The 14,002-nt window shown below is 50.8% G+C and overlaps 1 protein-coding gene across 3 annotated transcripts in view; it reads left to right on the top strand.

The window, feature by feature from the left end:
* The first annotated feature begins 383 nt into the window (after positions 1 to 383).
* Positions 384 to 14,002, top strand: part of pxdn (peroxidasin) — a 55,591-nt gene continuing 41,972 nt past the window's right edge. For 2 of the 3 annotated variants that reach the window (XR_014890072.1, XM_085258402.1), the window contains exons 1-4: positions 384 to 752; positions 9,243 to 9,314; positions 9,540 to 9,611; positions 12,260 to 12,331. Coding sequence is in view for 2 of the 3 variants with exons in the window: in XM_085258402.1 (XP_085114528.1) it covers positions 589 to 752; positions 9,243 to 9,314; positions 9,540 to 9,611; positions 12,260 to 12,331 (380 nt within the window). In the remaining variant the exon portion in view is untranslated. The remainder of the gene's footprint in view (positions 753 to 9,242; positions 9,315 to 9,539; positions 9,612 to 12,259; positions 12,332 to 14,002) is intronic. The other variant, XM_085258403.1, reaches the window with a different exon arrangement.

Below are 14,002 nucleotides of genomic sequence, written 5' to 3' on the forward strand. Positions count from 1 at the left end.
TGCTGGAACATAAAAGTTGCTGGAACATAACAGTTACTACAATATAAAAGTTACTACAATATAAAAGTTGCTGGAACATAAAAGTTGCTACAATATAAAAGTTGCTACAACAAAAGTTGCTACAATATAAAAGTTGCTGGAACATAAAAGTTGCTGGAACATAAAAGTTGCTACAATATAAAAGTTGCTACAACAGAAGTTGCAGGGATGTTGGAGCCGTGAGCTCGCTGAGCGATGGTACTGCTGCATATGATCTCCTTTAGAAGAAAGCGGGAGGACTGTGTGTGTATCCGGCTGTAAACATGTTTGTTTCTGCTGTGAAGTTCTAACATGCGAGTGCACGGGGCGGACTCCCTGCTGCCCCTGCCGGTGGGCAGAGAAACTGCAGCTTTGTCCTGCTCAGAATCATTGGTCGGTGAAACTTCAGAAAGTTTCCTTCATTGTTTCAGGAGCTCCGCTCAGAGAAGGACAGCCGGGCTGCGAGCTTCCAGCCTGCGTGTGTGTGTGTGCTGCCTCTCCTCCTCCTCTCTGAGTGTGTGTCTGTGTGTGTGAGGGGGCAGCTGGTCGCTCGGCTCTGCTCGGTTAGAAATGGCGCTGCGGGCTGCGCTGCTCTCCTCTCTGCTGCTGCTCTGCGCGGTTCGGCGGTTCGGCCTGTGCTGTCCGAGCCGCTGCCTGTGTTTCCGGACCACGGTGAGATGTATGCATCTGAACCTGGAGACGGTGCCGGCGGTCTCTCCGCAGACCACCATCCTGTGAGTACTTTCTCCCGGCGGAGAGCGGCTCGATCCGCAAGCCTGCGGAGGGGGAGGCCCGAGACACGGTCCGAGTTAGTGTTAGTGAGGGTGGAGGGGGACGTGTGCACACCGAGCCGTGCTGCTGCAGGTTCTGGGGATCAGAGAGTGCAGGAGAGGCGCTTTTAGGGTCTCCGAGCTGGAGAAGAGGAAATCTTTCAGGACACCGCAGGCTGAGCTCAGGAGGAATCCGATGGATCCACCTTAAAAGTCGATCTGTGAGGTCACAGGAAGCCTGCAGGTCTTTGAAAGAGGTCCAACCAAGCTGGTATGAAGCTGAAGTTAGATTCTGGGGCTTGTGTCCCCCTAAACGGTCCCAGCTGGTGTTTTAGGGACACACCAGCAGATCCTGGTGTTGCTTTTTGCTTCTTGTGTGTTTGCATTTGTACACCGGAGCCAATCAGGGGTCTCGCACCGTTTGTGTTCTTCATATTTGTCCCAGCGACGTTTCCAAAAACTGCAGTTATGTGATTTATAGTTTTTCTGAGTAGAACAGCTCTGACGCTTTGTTCACTGTAAATATAAAATAAATATGAGAAAGATAAACACAGTGAGGGTGGGGGTCAGCTGATGTCCGGGTGGGTGTGGTCGTTTTCTAGCTGTGACGTCAAAGATCTTTGCTTCAGTTTTTTATTGAAAATGTAAATATGTGAGTTATAGATGTGATTATTCTGCTGTGCTTTCATTCTGGGCTTTGTTGAGGCCTGAGCTCGTATCTGACGCTGAGCCCGACCTTCAGGCCGGGTAGGAAGGTTTGGGTCAGAGTATTGGGCTAAAAAGTCCTCTGGGGGGGCATTCCCTCCCCAGCTGTTCCCTGCCCAGCTGTTCCCTGCCCAGCTGTTCTGTGAGAGTTCAGTTCTTCCTTGTTTATTGTTTATTGATTGTTTATTTATTTGTTTATAATCATGGTCTCTGCATGCACCTGAATCAGACGTTTTGCCATACCGAGCAGCTCCTCGCTGTTCGGTTGAGGACAGCCGTCCCTCAGCCCGAGTGTGGAGAAGAAGAGCCACGCTGGAAGCAGACTGCACATCGGGAGCACGGACGTTTTTCCACGCTCTGACGGCCATTGTGACCGGGCATCAGGAAACAGGTGGTCTCAGAATCTCTGCATCAAGCACGACTGTCTTACAGCCTCAGCAAGGAGCACAACATCTGATGGAGCGTCCGAGGAGAAGAAACCACAGAAGAAGGATGGAGAGGGCGGAGAGACAAAGACTTGAGAGAGTTTCAGCGAGCGAGGGGGCGCAAACTCTCCCTCTGCTTTTAAAACGGAAGCCTCGCCTCGCACATCTGGATCTGCTCGCTTTGGCGTGTTTGGAGGAGAACCACTGATGCTGTCACGATGCTGCGTCTGCGTGCGGCGCCTCGTGGCGTTTCAGAGACACGTTAGAGCGGCGAGGATGAGTAAAAGAAAGATGAAGACGATTGTGAGCGGCAGCGCTGCTGCCCTTCCTCGTGTTGGCTCGTTTCTCCACAGTGAGCTCTGACCCTGTGGCGGGCCTCGTCAGCACCGACTCCCAGCCTGGGTCAACTGACCTCTCCCAAACCGAGGCCCTCACGCCCACAGCGTCCTCGCCGTGGCGTAGTGCGTCTCAGTGACCTCCCCTTCCTTCTCTGATTGTCTTTGGAACTTTTTGTTGTTCATGTTTTTCTTCCTCTGCCATGAAAGGACGGAAATTCTCCGGCATGCGCTGGTCAGCATGTCATAGCGGCTCGGCTCAGCGGGAGAACACACAGCTCCACATCTGTCCGTCCCAAACATGTGGCCCCTTTGTCTTTAAGCGGGCACGTCATACGCCGCACTATAAATAGCTTCATCCAGGACAAAGGGGGCAACTCAGCCAGGCGTGCCAGAATTAGCCGTTCCCTGCCCGTCAGCCCTCGGTGGCGGCGCTGCCCACATACCCCAGAGGAGGCCTTTCATCTGTGTGTGGCCACAGATGAAAGGCCTGTTCAAGCGCTGATCTCAGCCTGCTGGTCGAGGTGTAAATGCATCTTCAATGCTCAGCACCGGTCATCGTCACCGCTGCGTGTGACGCGACGAGCCCTTCATCTGAAACTCTTTCACAGTTTCTACCGTGAGCTGTGAGGTGGTTTCAGGACGAGCTCGCAGCTGCTGCAGATTCTTTCTGACCTCCGTCTGTGGCTCCACAGGAACGGCCCCCGAGTCCAGCTGGCGGCGTGCCGTGGGAGGAATTTAAAGTGATAATATCACAGAGGTGGGAGATGATGCTTCACGTCAGCCCGTGTCTGTCCTGCTAAACCTTTACTACCTTGGTATTACAGCTCTGTTCAGATATTTGTGATTAGTCGAAACAGCACACGTGCTGTTCACGTGTTTATGTGAGTGACTGTTAGAGATGATGTCGCTCTCCACGAGCTCCTCCCAGCACCGATTGGTCTGCTTGGTGTGAAGGTGTGGGCTCAGCTGGAGGATGATGATGTTAGAGTCACAGAAGCTGAAGTTGATGATGTCATGTAAATATCAGGCAGAGCTGACTTTGTTTGTTTAGGCCCGCCTGATTCGATGATGTCACAGCCACGTCAGAGCGTGCAGCGCTGTTTTTTGCATACTTGTCACATTTAAATGTTAATATTAGACAAAGATAACTGAGATAAATACAAAGTGCTGATTTCCTTTATGAAGAGGAAAGATGATCTCTGTGTGAAATGTCTTGTTGAATCTGGGTCACGACACAAAGACCGTCCTGGTTTTGTGCCCGCAGCGTTCCTGTTTGGCTCTCGGGCCTCCACACATGGAGGTTTGTGTGTATTTGTCAGCTGTGTCCTCTGTGGACGCCTGTTTGAGACTCACGGTCTCTGCACATCTTCTCAGGGATTTGCAGCAGTGGGACGAATGGTCCTGTTTTGCCAACATGGGGTATAAACTGGTTGTTTTCGGTATTAGTGGCTCACACAGGGATGTGCGCTGTGAGTCAGCTCGGCGTGCATTCGTGTCACGGGGCTGAGACACTGGTAGTGTCCTCTCCCCAAACGGCCCGATATCTGCCTGCGTGACGGGCAGCGGCGCGGCCGCTGGAATGTGCTGTAGTCAGGGTTTGTGGGGCTCGGTGTCGGCAGCACAGTGGAATGCAGAGCCAGAAATCCCCACAGCTTTGCTCGCTCAGGCCGACCGGCCGAGATACAAACCAACTCCTTGGGTCTCGTGTCGGGGCACAAACCTGCAGTCGCTGAGGGTTTAACCTCGCCTCTCACCGCGCTGCAGGACTCCGCCCTTAAACTTAGAAAGCAGTTTTGAACTTCCTGTTATTATTGGAGTTTGTTTTTACTGGATTTTTGGTTAATTTGAACAAACACTTGCACAGCCGGGCTCTCCGCTGGGCCCCCACCTGCAGCCACGCGATTCATCAGTGGGTCCGTATGGTGCACGTCTGTGATTGGCTGTTTTGGAACACGCAGGCTGATTGTGGATTGTGTGGGGAGCGTGTCGGTCAGTGCACGTGTGCACAGACGCCTCGTCAGGCTGAAGGATGTGTTTTACTCCCAGCTTTAGTTCTCTGCAGGGAGCTGTAACTGTAATCACATTACATCTTTTTGTAACTACACAAACCAACATGCCAAACATGGCAGCTCACATGTTGTGACAGGTCACATTCTTGTTTTTGTGACTGGAGTCTGAAGGCTGCAGTGATTCTTTCAGGTATTTAAAATCATGGGGGCGTGGCCTCCTGCTACAGGTAACGCATGCATAGAGGCTGAACTCAACATCCAGCCTTACGCGGGATGTTTTCCAGATAAATGTCACGGCCATGTTTGGAGCTCCTGCTCTGCGAGGAGGCCGTTATGTACTCGTTTAACTCTGTGATTCGTACAGGCCCGGCAGCCGCTGGCAGCTCGGCATGCAAAGCCGAAGAGCCCGTCGAGCATGGTGAGGCGCACACGTGGCCCTCAGATGCTGGAGGAGCTGGGAGGCAGCCAGCTCCGCTCGCCGTCCGGCTCACGCCACATTCATAGAAACCTGAAATCCTCCCAGCTCAGCGTCAGAGCTTTAAAGAGGCGAACAGAAAATAAAAAGCCAGCAGGTCTGCGAGTCGGTGCCAGACGAGCTGCAGGTTCCTTGAGTGACCTGATCTGGGGTCAGATTACAGGTGCGTGCAGCAGCTGCGGGGCAGACGCCGCACTTTCACACAGGACCGGTTGCTTTTGTCTGGGTTTGTGTGCCCACCAAGTCCTGCATGATAATTGGCTTTGCCTCGTGTTTGTGATCTGGACGCCGGCCACGTCGGCCCCGTTCACACCGCTCGGCTTCTGCTCCTGCAGCTGATGTGCAGCCAGACGGGCGAGAACGTCGGAGGCTCACATTTACTCACCTGTGTGGCTCAGCGGCTTCACCTGGCTGCAGTGCCAGACCTCCACCTGCTGCAGGCCCTGGTCTCATGTGTTCGTGGTCTTTGTGAAGCTGTGAACTGATTTCCTTTCTTCGCAGGAACACCGTGCTTCACTTCCTGCGTGTCTTTGACTGTTTACATGTCAAACGGATCACAGCAAACACAATGACTTCCTGTTACTGTGGCAGAGAACTGTGAGTCGCATTATCGTGGAAATGATTCACAAATCTCAAAGAAAAATTCTGATTAGTCCATGAAACTGGCTCGGTTTCCATACCAACCCATCCAGGGTCACCACAGACCTGCTGGAGGTCATCCCAGCATCTCCTCTGATTACTGAGCGCGCTCAGAATGAACCGAGCAGAGCCGACGATGGTCAGGGTCAGAGGAGCGACTTTCAGAGACTTGTCAGAGGACGGGTGGCTGGATGAACATATCAGCTGCAGTGATTGGCCGAGTCGGTGTTTCTGCCTCGTTCCTGCTGTTTTGCTCGTTAGTCGTTCCCTCAGAGTTGGTGTGATGTGAGGGGACAGGCTGTGTGCAGTGTAGCATACATGGATCTGTTTGAGTGTTTCAGGTCGTTTGATGGGAGCAAACTTAGAAGTTCAGCAGTGGATGAGATCAGGATTTGCCTCCCTGCACTTGTGTTTGTGTACCTGAGTGTCTGAGTGAGCCTCTGTGTGGGAAATGCCGATCTTTTTCCACGCCTCCCTGCCTTTGCTCCCATTGTTGTTCATTTCCCTTTATCTGTGACCTGGGACGCCGTTCTCAGACTTGCTGTTGTGTGGGAGTTAGCCTTGCTGTCTGCCGGTTCCTCGAGGCGTGGGACCGTAATGGCTGTTATCTGACTCATTAAATCAGCTCTGCCACAAATAGCATTAAAATGCTGCGTGTGGATTTTGGGCCGGCCTGCAGCGCTGCGTGGACGTGCATGTCTACAAACACTGTTTACTGAGCGTGCTCCGCACTGTAATTTCCCCCTTTATGGACTGACTCACTCGCCTCCCCTGCTTTTCTCCGGTTTCTCCTCTTTCTAAACTATCGAGCGGCTCCAGAGACCGCCGTGCTCCTCGGGCGAGTTATTACATCCTGTTTGATTGTGTTGAGACAATTGAGGTTTTTGCTTTCGTGCTTGCAGAAGCAAGGCAAGGCAAGGCAAGTTTATTTGTATAGCACAATTCAACAACAAGGTGATTCAAAGTGCTTTACAGAGACATTAGAAACAAGAACAAATAAAAAGCATGATTTAAAATTGAATAAAACAAGCAAATAAACTAACTAACTAGTTAACAAACAAACAAACAAACAAACAACAGTATATAAAATCAAAACAGATAAAATCAGAAGCAGCGTCGACGTGCACGTTGCAAAGCTGCCTCCTCTCTCCGAGCGGGGATTAGACGTGGCTGTGGTTATGATGGATGGGCAGCGTCGGGCTTTGGCGCTCACGAGGGTTTCATTAACAGATCTGCAGACAGAACGAGCTCTGACACAAACACACGATCCAGCTGTAGGACAGCCAGCTTTCAGTCTGTCTCCTCCCGCTGCATTGGAGCGCTTGTCGGGGCCTCGGGGCTGATTTCACCGCCTCCCGTCCTTCCAGGACATTCTGGTCAGCTGAGCCTCGACAGCTGATGCTTTAAACACACCCGCAGACAAAGCTCTGCTGACCTTATTTAGCCTTCTCCACAAAGAGCCGCAGTCATGCCAGCCATGAAAGCGGCACACACTCGCACTGAGCCAGAATAACACAGCCACCGAGCAGGACGCGTTAAATCCGGTCCAGTTAACGACCTCACAGCCATCGGCAGCTCTGAGGGCGGGGTCGCATGTACGATATGGGCTTTTCAGACCTCCTAACAGAAGTTCATTATAAGGAGAGCTGCCTGATCCAGCACGTAGCCCCCCCTCCTCCTCGTCCTCACAGCTGGGGGCGGTGTAGGCGCGACGGCCTCGGCGTGTCTGGACAGAGCGCTCTGTGGGTACCGTACCTGCTCTTTCCTCGTGGACCCTCACGGCTCTGTCTTTGAGCTGCAGAGCAAACCTTTGGTTTGAGACTATGCCTGTCCTTAAGTCTCCGTTACATTTACTCTCACATGCATCACAGCACAACAGCAGCAGGTGTTTGATTAGACTAGAGGTGATGGTCTAATATTCACACATTAACTATAAAAGAATAATTTCTGGGATTATTAGACGTGGTATATTTCCTCATGTCTGCCCTGGTAGGATGTAAAGCAGCGCTCAGCCCTCATTAAACAGCAGAGATGGAGGATGCTGCAAACAGTCAGGTGTAGTTCAGTTAAAGACGGGAGGTCCTGCACCCGGCCCGGTCCCAGCTCTCTGGAGCGGGTCCTTTAAATATTGGCACGAAGGAATTTGTGAACAGGAATGCTGACAGGAGCCTTCAGTTTACCCAGAATGCACCCTGTGTAGATTTCTTCAGTGGAACTGATCAGATTTCAGGTGTAAGCTTTTGGATTTTCAAGTTTTTGGATTTCATAGGATGAGTCTTTAGAGTTGGGGGGGCTGTCGGGCTCTCAGCAGCCGGATGTCTGTCAGTTTGGGTCTGAATGACCCAGATGACTTCCTCTGCCAGGTCGGCGGATACGAAGAATGCTGGGAGCTCTGCCGGGGGAGGAGTTCTTCTAGAGGAGGAGGAGCGTTGATATTTTCCTGTCTCGACTCTCAGCTCCGTGACGATTCGGCCTCGTGGATCCGTCCTGACGCTCGTGTCTCTGTGGCGCTGAAAGAACATCACGGCTCAGATGTCTCAGAGCCAAAGACACAACGTTCAGATTTCACCAAGCTGGAGGAGTGGTGTGTTTTCAGCTCGTCGCACCGACGGCACGCTCGCTCTTATTAAGGCTGATTAGTGCCTGAGCTCATTACGAAGCCTTCTGCTTGTTATCTTTGGGGCTGATGTGCTTTAAATCGGTCCTCGTGATTAAAGCTCGATAAGAGCATTCCTGCCACATGAGTAAGACGCCCAGACATGCCTCAGGATGAGAGCGTGGCGGCTCTGCGCTGGACTTTATGGTCCCTGTTCAGCTTTTATCCAGTACTTACATCCTGCTCTCCTGCATGTTTTATTAATGAAGCACAGCTTTGCATTCATAGGTTTGCTGATTTTGAGCCTTCATAGAAGTGCTGCTTATTCATTTAGCTTTTTATTGATCGATTGATTTTCCTCCTGCATTTTCTCTGATCGTCATTTGGCAAAACTCATTATTAAAAGCAGCATTTAAAACAAAGATAAAGGTCGTTATTATTATTGATCTTCATTCATGCCAGTGCATTATTATTTATTCAATTATTCAGTGAAATAAATGAATGAATAAAGTCCAAGCAGACAAAATAATTAATAATAATAATAATTAATAAAGCAGGAAATAATTATTTCCATTTTATTTGTTTCTGTATTTATTAACTTATTTTACACAGATGCATAAAAAGAAAAATAAATGACACACAAATAAATGAAATGAGTGATATTATGTAATTTCTGGATCAGTTTCGTGCTATGCACATGAATTAACAGACGTTTACACTCAGGTCCATAAACACTTGGACAGACTTGGTTCTGTCTCAGTGAATTTGAATGAAACAGCTCAGATTCAGCTTTAATTCATTTGTTTACAAATGTGAGGATCACATGTTTAACAGTTCCTTCATCTCAGGGGCTCAAAAGTAATCTGACAACTTAAATAAGTAAAAATGTCCACGTCATACTTGGTTAAAAAGCCTCTGCTGGCACTGACAGCCGAGTCTTGAACTCGTGGACATCAGCAGGTTTCCTGTCTGTCTGAACTCAAGTCAAGTGGCTTTATTGTCATTCAGCCATGTGCAGGTGTACAGTGAGACCGTGGTGCTACATATGACAGACAGTCAACACGGGACTACATAACCTGCAAAAATGGCAAAAAAACTAAACGAAGACGGCGCAACAGAAATGTGCAAAATGTGCTGTTTAGATGTTTTATGGTCCAGTCTTGTCTTTTTAATAGAAATCTCCCAGAACAAACTGGTCTGAATGGATAAATAAATGTTATGCTCGGCTCGTGTTCCTGATTATGAACATGCTTTCTTCTATTTTCAGAGACCTGAGGTTCAACAAAATCAAGGATTTACAGCCGGGTTCCTTCAGGCGACTAAAGAACCTCAACACCCTGTAAGTGTTCTCCAGCCAGACGCACGAGCTCAGCGTGACGACGGAGCTGAAAGGTTCATGCTGACAGTCATGCCTCGTTCTGCTGCTTTCGCACGCGTGCAGGTCGGCTCGAGGAATTGAACGTCTCACCTGAGCTCGCTTTGCACCTCTGACCTGCTGCGGCTCTTTGCTAAGCTAACACAGTACAGGCACTGACACTGAAGCAGTTTGTTTGTTTCCCCTCAGCCTTCTCAACAACAATCACATCCGGAGGATCCCCAGGGGGGCGTTCGAAGACCTGGAAAACCTCAAATATCTGTGAGTTCAGCCGTCACTTCCTGTGTTTGCTGTGTCAGACTGTTCTCAGAAGCTTTTCGCTCAGTCAGCAGAAAGGCGCTCGTGCTGGAACAAGCCTCGCCGGGCGCTTCAGAAGCCGTGGACGGCTGAGGCTGCGTTGCGGAAATTGTGCGAATGAAAGGCCTCCTTTTGTCTGATCCTCTGTACTTATGTGTCTGGACGCGGTGACCTGCAGGCGTGTGAAGCCTCGGGCTTGGCTTTGTGAGTCACGCGCGCGATCATCCCGCGGCCTCAGCTGAGCTTGCAGCCGAGAGCTCAACTCGACTGTCAGCGCCAAACATCGGAAACTTAACGCCATCTTTAGTTCCCCTGCTCTGATCCCAGATCAGCCCCGCTGACCGCTCTTTAGTCATGGAGATGATGGAGCCCAAGTGACCTGAAACATGTAGAAACCAAACGTCCCTGATCCCCCACACCCACCCCACAGCCGTTTCTACTCAGTAAGCCAGAGAGCAAACATACACATTCCTGAAATACATGCCCCCCTCCACACACACACACACACACACACACACACACACGCTCACACACACACACACACACACACAGACACACACACACACACACACGCTCACACAAACACTCACACACGCGCTCACACTCACAAACGCTCACATACACAGACACACACTTTCATGTTGTAATGAAATCCTCAGCTGCTTTGATTACAGAGCTCACTTTAAAGCACAGTGGAGGTGAAGAACTGACCCTTTGAAGATGCCCCCCCCCACACACACACACACACTCTTCTCACCTCTTCACTTCCTTACAACCGTACAGCACCTCCCCCCAGCACTCCTCTTTATTTAGTCCTTCTTCAGCTCCGTCCTGTAAGCTCTCTCTTTAGTGCTTCATTTAGTTTTCTTTATTATGCATATGTGGAGAACCTTTGGAGAACCTGTGGAGTCCGGTCCCGACTCAGCAGCTTGTAGCTCCTCCTTCAGCAGCAGTAACCTGCAGTGATCGGTCTGTGTCATCACTGTGGGCGGGCTTTGGGCCGCTCTTCTTCAGGTCGTGCAACCCTACGCTGCCATGTTGTTTTAGAGAGAGTCTGAGGTCTGACCTCAGGGTGAATTTTTATGGGACGTCCACTCCTGAGAGGATTGTGAGTTAACACAGCAAGACCTGCAAACTGCCAAAACCTGTGCTTTCATAGAGGAGCTCATGCTGATGATGATGATGACTGTAGAGGTTGGTGCGCACCTCGATAGTTGGCTGTGTCAGTAGGTAGCGAGGTGCTTGGAGGGGGAGGTAGTGTGTTGTCCACTTTAGTGTTTAGGAGGCGTTTTACTGCTTCGTGCAGCAGAGCAAAGCTGAGTGCAGAGAACAGAGGGGGGGCAGCAGGGTGGGCCCTCATTCTTCCCCACAATCATGTTGTGCTATTAAACTCATGAGGCAACCGCGCACGCTCCCACCGCCGCCGCACTGCCAGCGGTCGTTACACAGCGATGTAACACGTGCTCATTAGCTGTTAGCATAACCAGGACTGTGAGTCTGACAGGCTACTGGTCCTCCCCTCTGTCCTCCACACTGTGTCCTCCCCTCTGTGTCCTCCTCTCTGTGTCCTCCACACTGTGTCTTCCTCTCTGTGTCCTCCCCTCTGTGTCCTTTCTTCTGTGTCCTCCACACTGTGTCCTCCCCTCTGTATCCTCCCTTCTGTCCTCCTCTGGCCCCTCCCCCCTGTGTGGGCGTGAGCAGCTCTGATTGGGACAGAAAGCAGATCTGAGTTCTGACGAAGTCCTCACCGAGATTATGGGCTGAGATGGCGTTCCCATGAATCCTCCCGTAAATTCCAGTGAAGATTGAAGGTTTTCCTGCGGGAGAAAAAATTCTTCCTGATTTTATTACTGTGATAAACTCAGCTGTCGAGCTAAAGGGAGCAGCCGGGCTGTGGTTCTGCTTCATTTCCATGAAAACGATCACTACAACAACAAAGTCCAATGAACGCAGCTCGGGGAGACGTCACTGCCGAGCGGTGGCGTGAAGCCCGACCGACACCGTGAGTCAGGCAGACGTGCAAAGAACAGCTCGTCACGAGTGGACTGAGGAGGGAGGTGAAAGGTCAGGCAGTCATTAGCTCTTATTTTTTGTCGCATTTCTTTCACATGTGCCACGGAGAAAAAACATGCACATGTCAAAGGTCGTGCAGCACAGGAACAGGAGACCTGAGAGCTGTGAGAACCAGCACAGCTCCACTTCCCCTGCCTGTAAAAAGTTCATGTTTTTAAGTTTTCAGGTGAAAAGTTGTAATGCTGTCATCAACGCTCATCTGTCACTTTGTTCCCGTTACACGCACACAGGCCACACCCCCCACCTCTGCAGTAGTAGATGTTTAGGATCAGGATCAACCGTGTCGTAAAACATCTCAGAGAGTTTAAGAAAGCTCGCGTTGCCGGGCGGTGCTCGCAGAGATCGTCTCACCTGAAGCTTGAACCGTTTGCTGCCTCAAACACTCACCTGCTGACCACACCTGTCCATGTGAAGCAGGACGGGCTCCGCCCCCGAGACACGTCTGAATACTTCTACAGACAGCAAACGTTTATCCTTTCTGTGTGTGTGTGTGTGTGTGTGTGTGTGTTACTAATGATGCTGATTATCTCTCCTTCCAGCTATTTGTACAAGAATGAAATCCAATCAATTGACAGACAAGCATTTAAGGGGCTTGTCTCTCTTGAGCAACTGTAAGTGACCTACTTCCTCTTCCACCTTTTCCTTCTGCTCGCAGCACCACTCCTCCTCCTTCTCTTCTCCAGCTGTAAATGCCTCCACCCCCTCCCCCCTTCCTGAAAAACAAACACTCCATAAAGCCTGGCAAAGTCTCCGTCATGTGACGTGTTATCTGCGAGCATGTTCTTGTGGCATGACTGCAGACTTTGCAGGTGTCATGTTTCCCCCACAGTGTGCTACGCCCACCCTTCATCCACCTTTCTGCTGCCACCGTGCATGCCGTGACTGCAGCCCCCTCGCAGCTGCGCTTGCCTCCCGTGACCCTTTCTGCATGAGTCACCAGTGTTTCCTCCACAGCTGCCCCCCCCCCCCCCACCTCTAACACAAACCGAAGGATGGACTCCGCCTGTTTCACGTGCACTCGTCACAGTTCCTCCGTTGGCCCTCAAGGGTGAACGTCGTTAGGTTTACTGAAGCCGGATCACAAACTCAGATCCCGACTCAGTGTGCGTTCTTCAGATCAGCTGATCTGAGCATTAACAACCACATGTACTGTGAAACCTGGACATGAGTGGGGGAAACACTGGCTTCATGCCGTGCGGTCAGGATGGCGGCGACGTTGCGCCCCTCCCTCCTGTGAAGCTTGCAGCATGAATTCACCTGCGCTGCTGGGACGTCCAGCACGGCTGCTGTGGAGCAGCGTGTCTGCACGCCACAGCCTGACTCGCTTCTGTCCCGCTGCAGAAACAGCTCCTGCTCTGATTCGCTGTAAATTTGCTGTTTCTTTGTGTGAAATCTGCATCGTGTGTGTTTAATCTGTGTGATGCAAATCCTGCCTGTCAGAAACACGTCGAGCTCCGTAAACCTGCATGTCCGACAGACGTATGTGTGGCTGTACACGAGGTCGTAAATGTGCCGATGGTCTGCTGTTAGGCTTCTGCTGCTCTTTCTGCTGCGTCTGCTGAGAAACTCAGGCTCAGTAATCTGTGAGGAGCCTGTGACTCACTGTTCTTCGCTGCAACAGAGAACAAATGGCCAATTCACCAAGTGCACTCCAACATCTGTTTTGAGTTTACGTATATGTGGGTTTTGAGTTTTAATGGTCCTGCATCATCGGGCGACGCATGCCAAAGGCTGAAGAGTAGCCCAACAGCGCGCGCCGTTCGAGTTTATCAGCGTGCCTGCGGTTTGTCAGGGAATCGGACCTGTGACGACACCGGAGCGAAGAAACCTCAGGGCTGAACGCGTCACAGCCCAGAGAGCCGCGGATTCATGAGTTATCAGCTGATCACCGATGACATCAGCCCGTCGGCAGACGTGATGGGAGTCACGTATCGGTGACAGTTTTTCAGTCAAATCTAGAAAAATGAAATTTTAAAACGCCCAGAACATCATCGGTAACTCCACCGTTTTATGTCATCGCTGTAACTGAGCGTGCTCAGACGGAGAGTTACTGATGTCCCCGTGTACGCGAGGGTGCCTGGATCGTCATCGTAATGTTGGATATCACGCTGTAGTGATGTCATAGTTTTGCATCATCACCCCCCACCCACCGAACTTCCAACCCTGACCCCGACTCGGACCTTGAGCGCCCAATTTTTTTAAAAAATTTTTCTGAGTGGACGTAAGCAGTTGCACAACTATGACATCACAGCAGTGTGACTGTTAGGGCTGCCACGATTAGT

This window comes from Mchenga conophoros, linkage group LG19, assembly GCF_057382185.1.
Source record: "Mchenga conophoros isolate Kocher_MC1m ecotype Shallow Benthic linkage group LG19, M_conophoros_male_GT1.1, whole genome shotgun sequence".
Lineage (NCBI taxonomy): Eukaryota > Metazoa > Chordata > Actinopteri > Cichliformes > Cichlidae > Mchenga > Mchenga conophoros.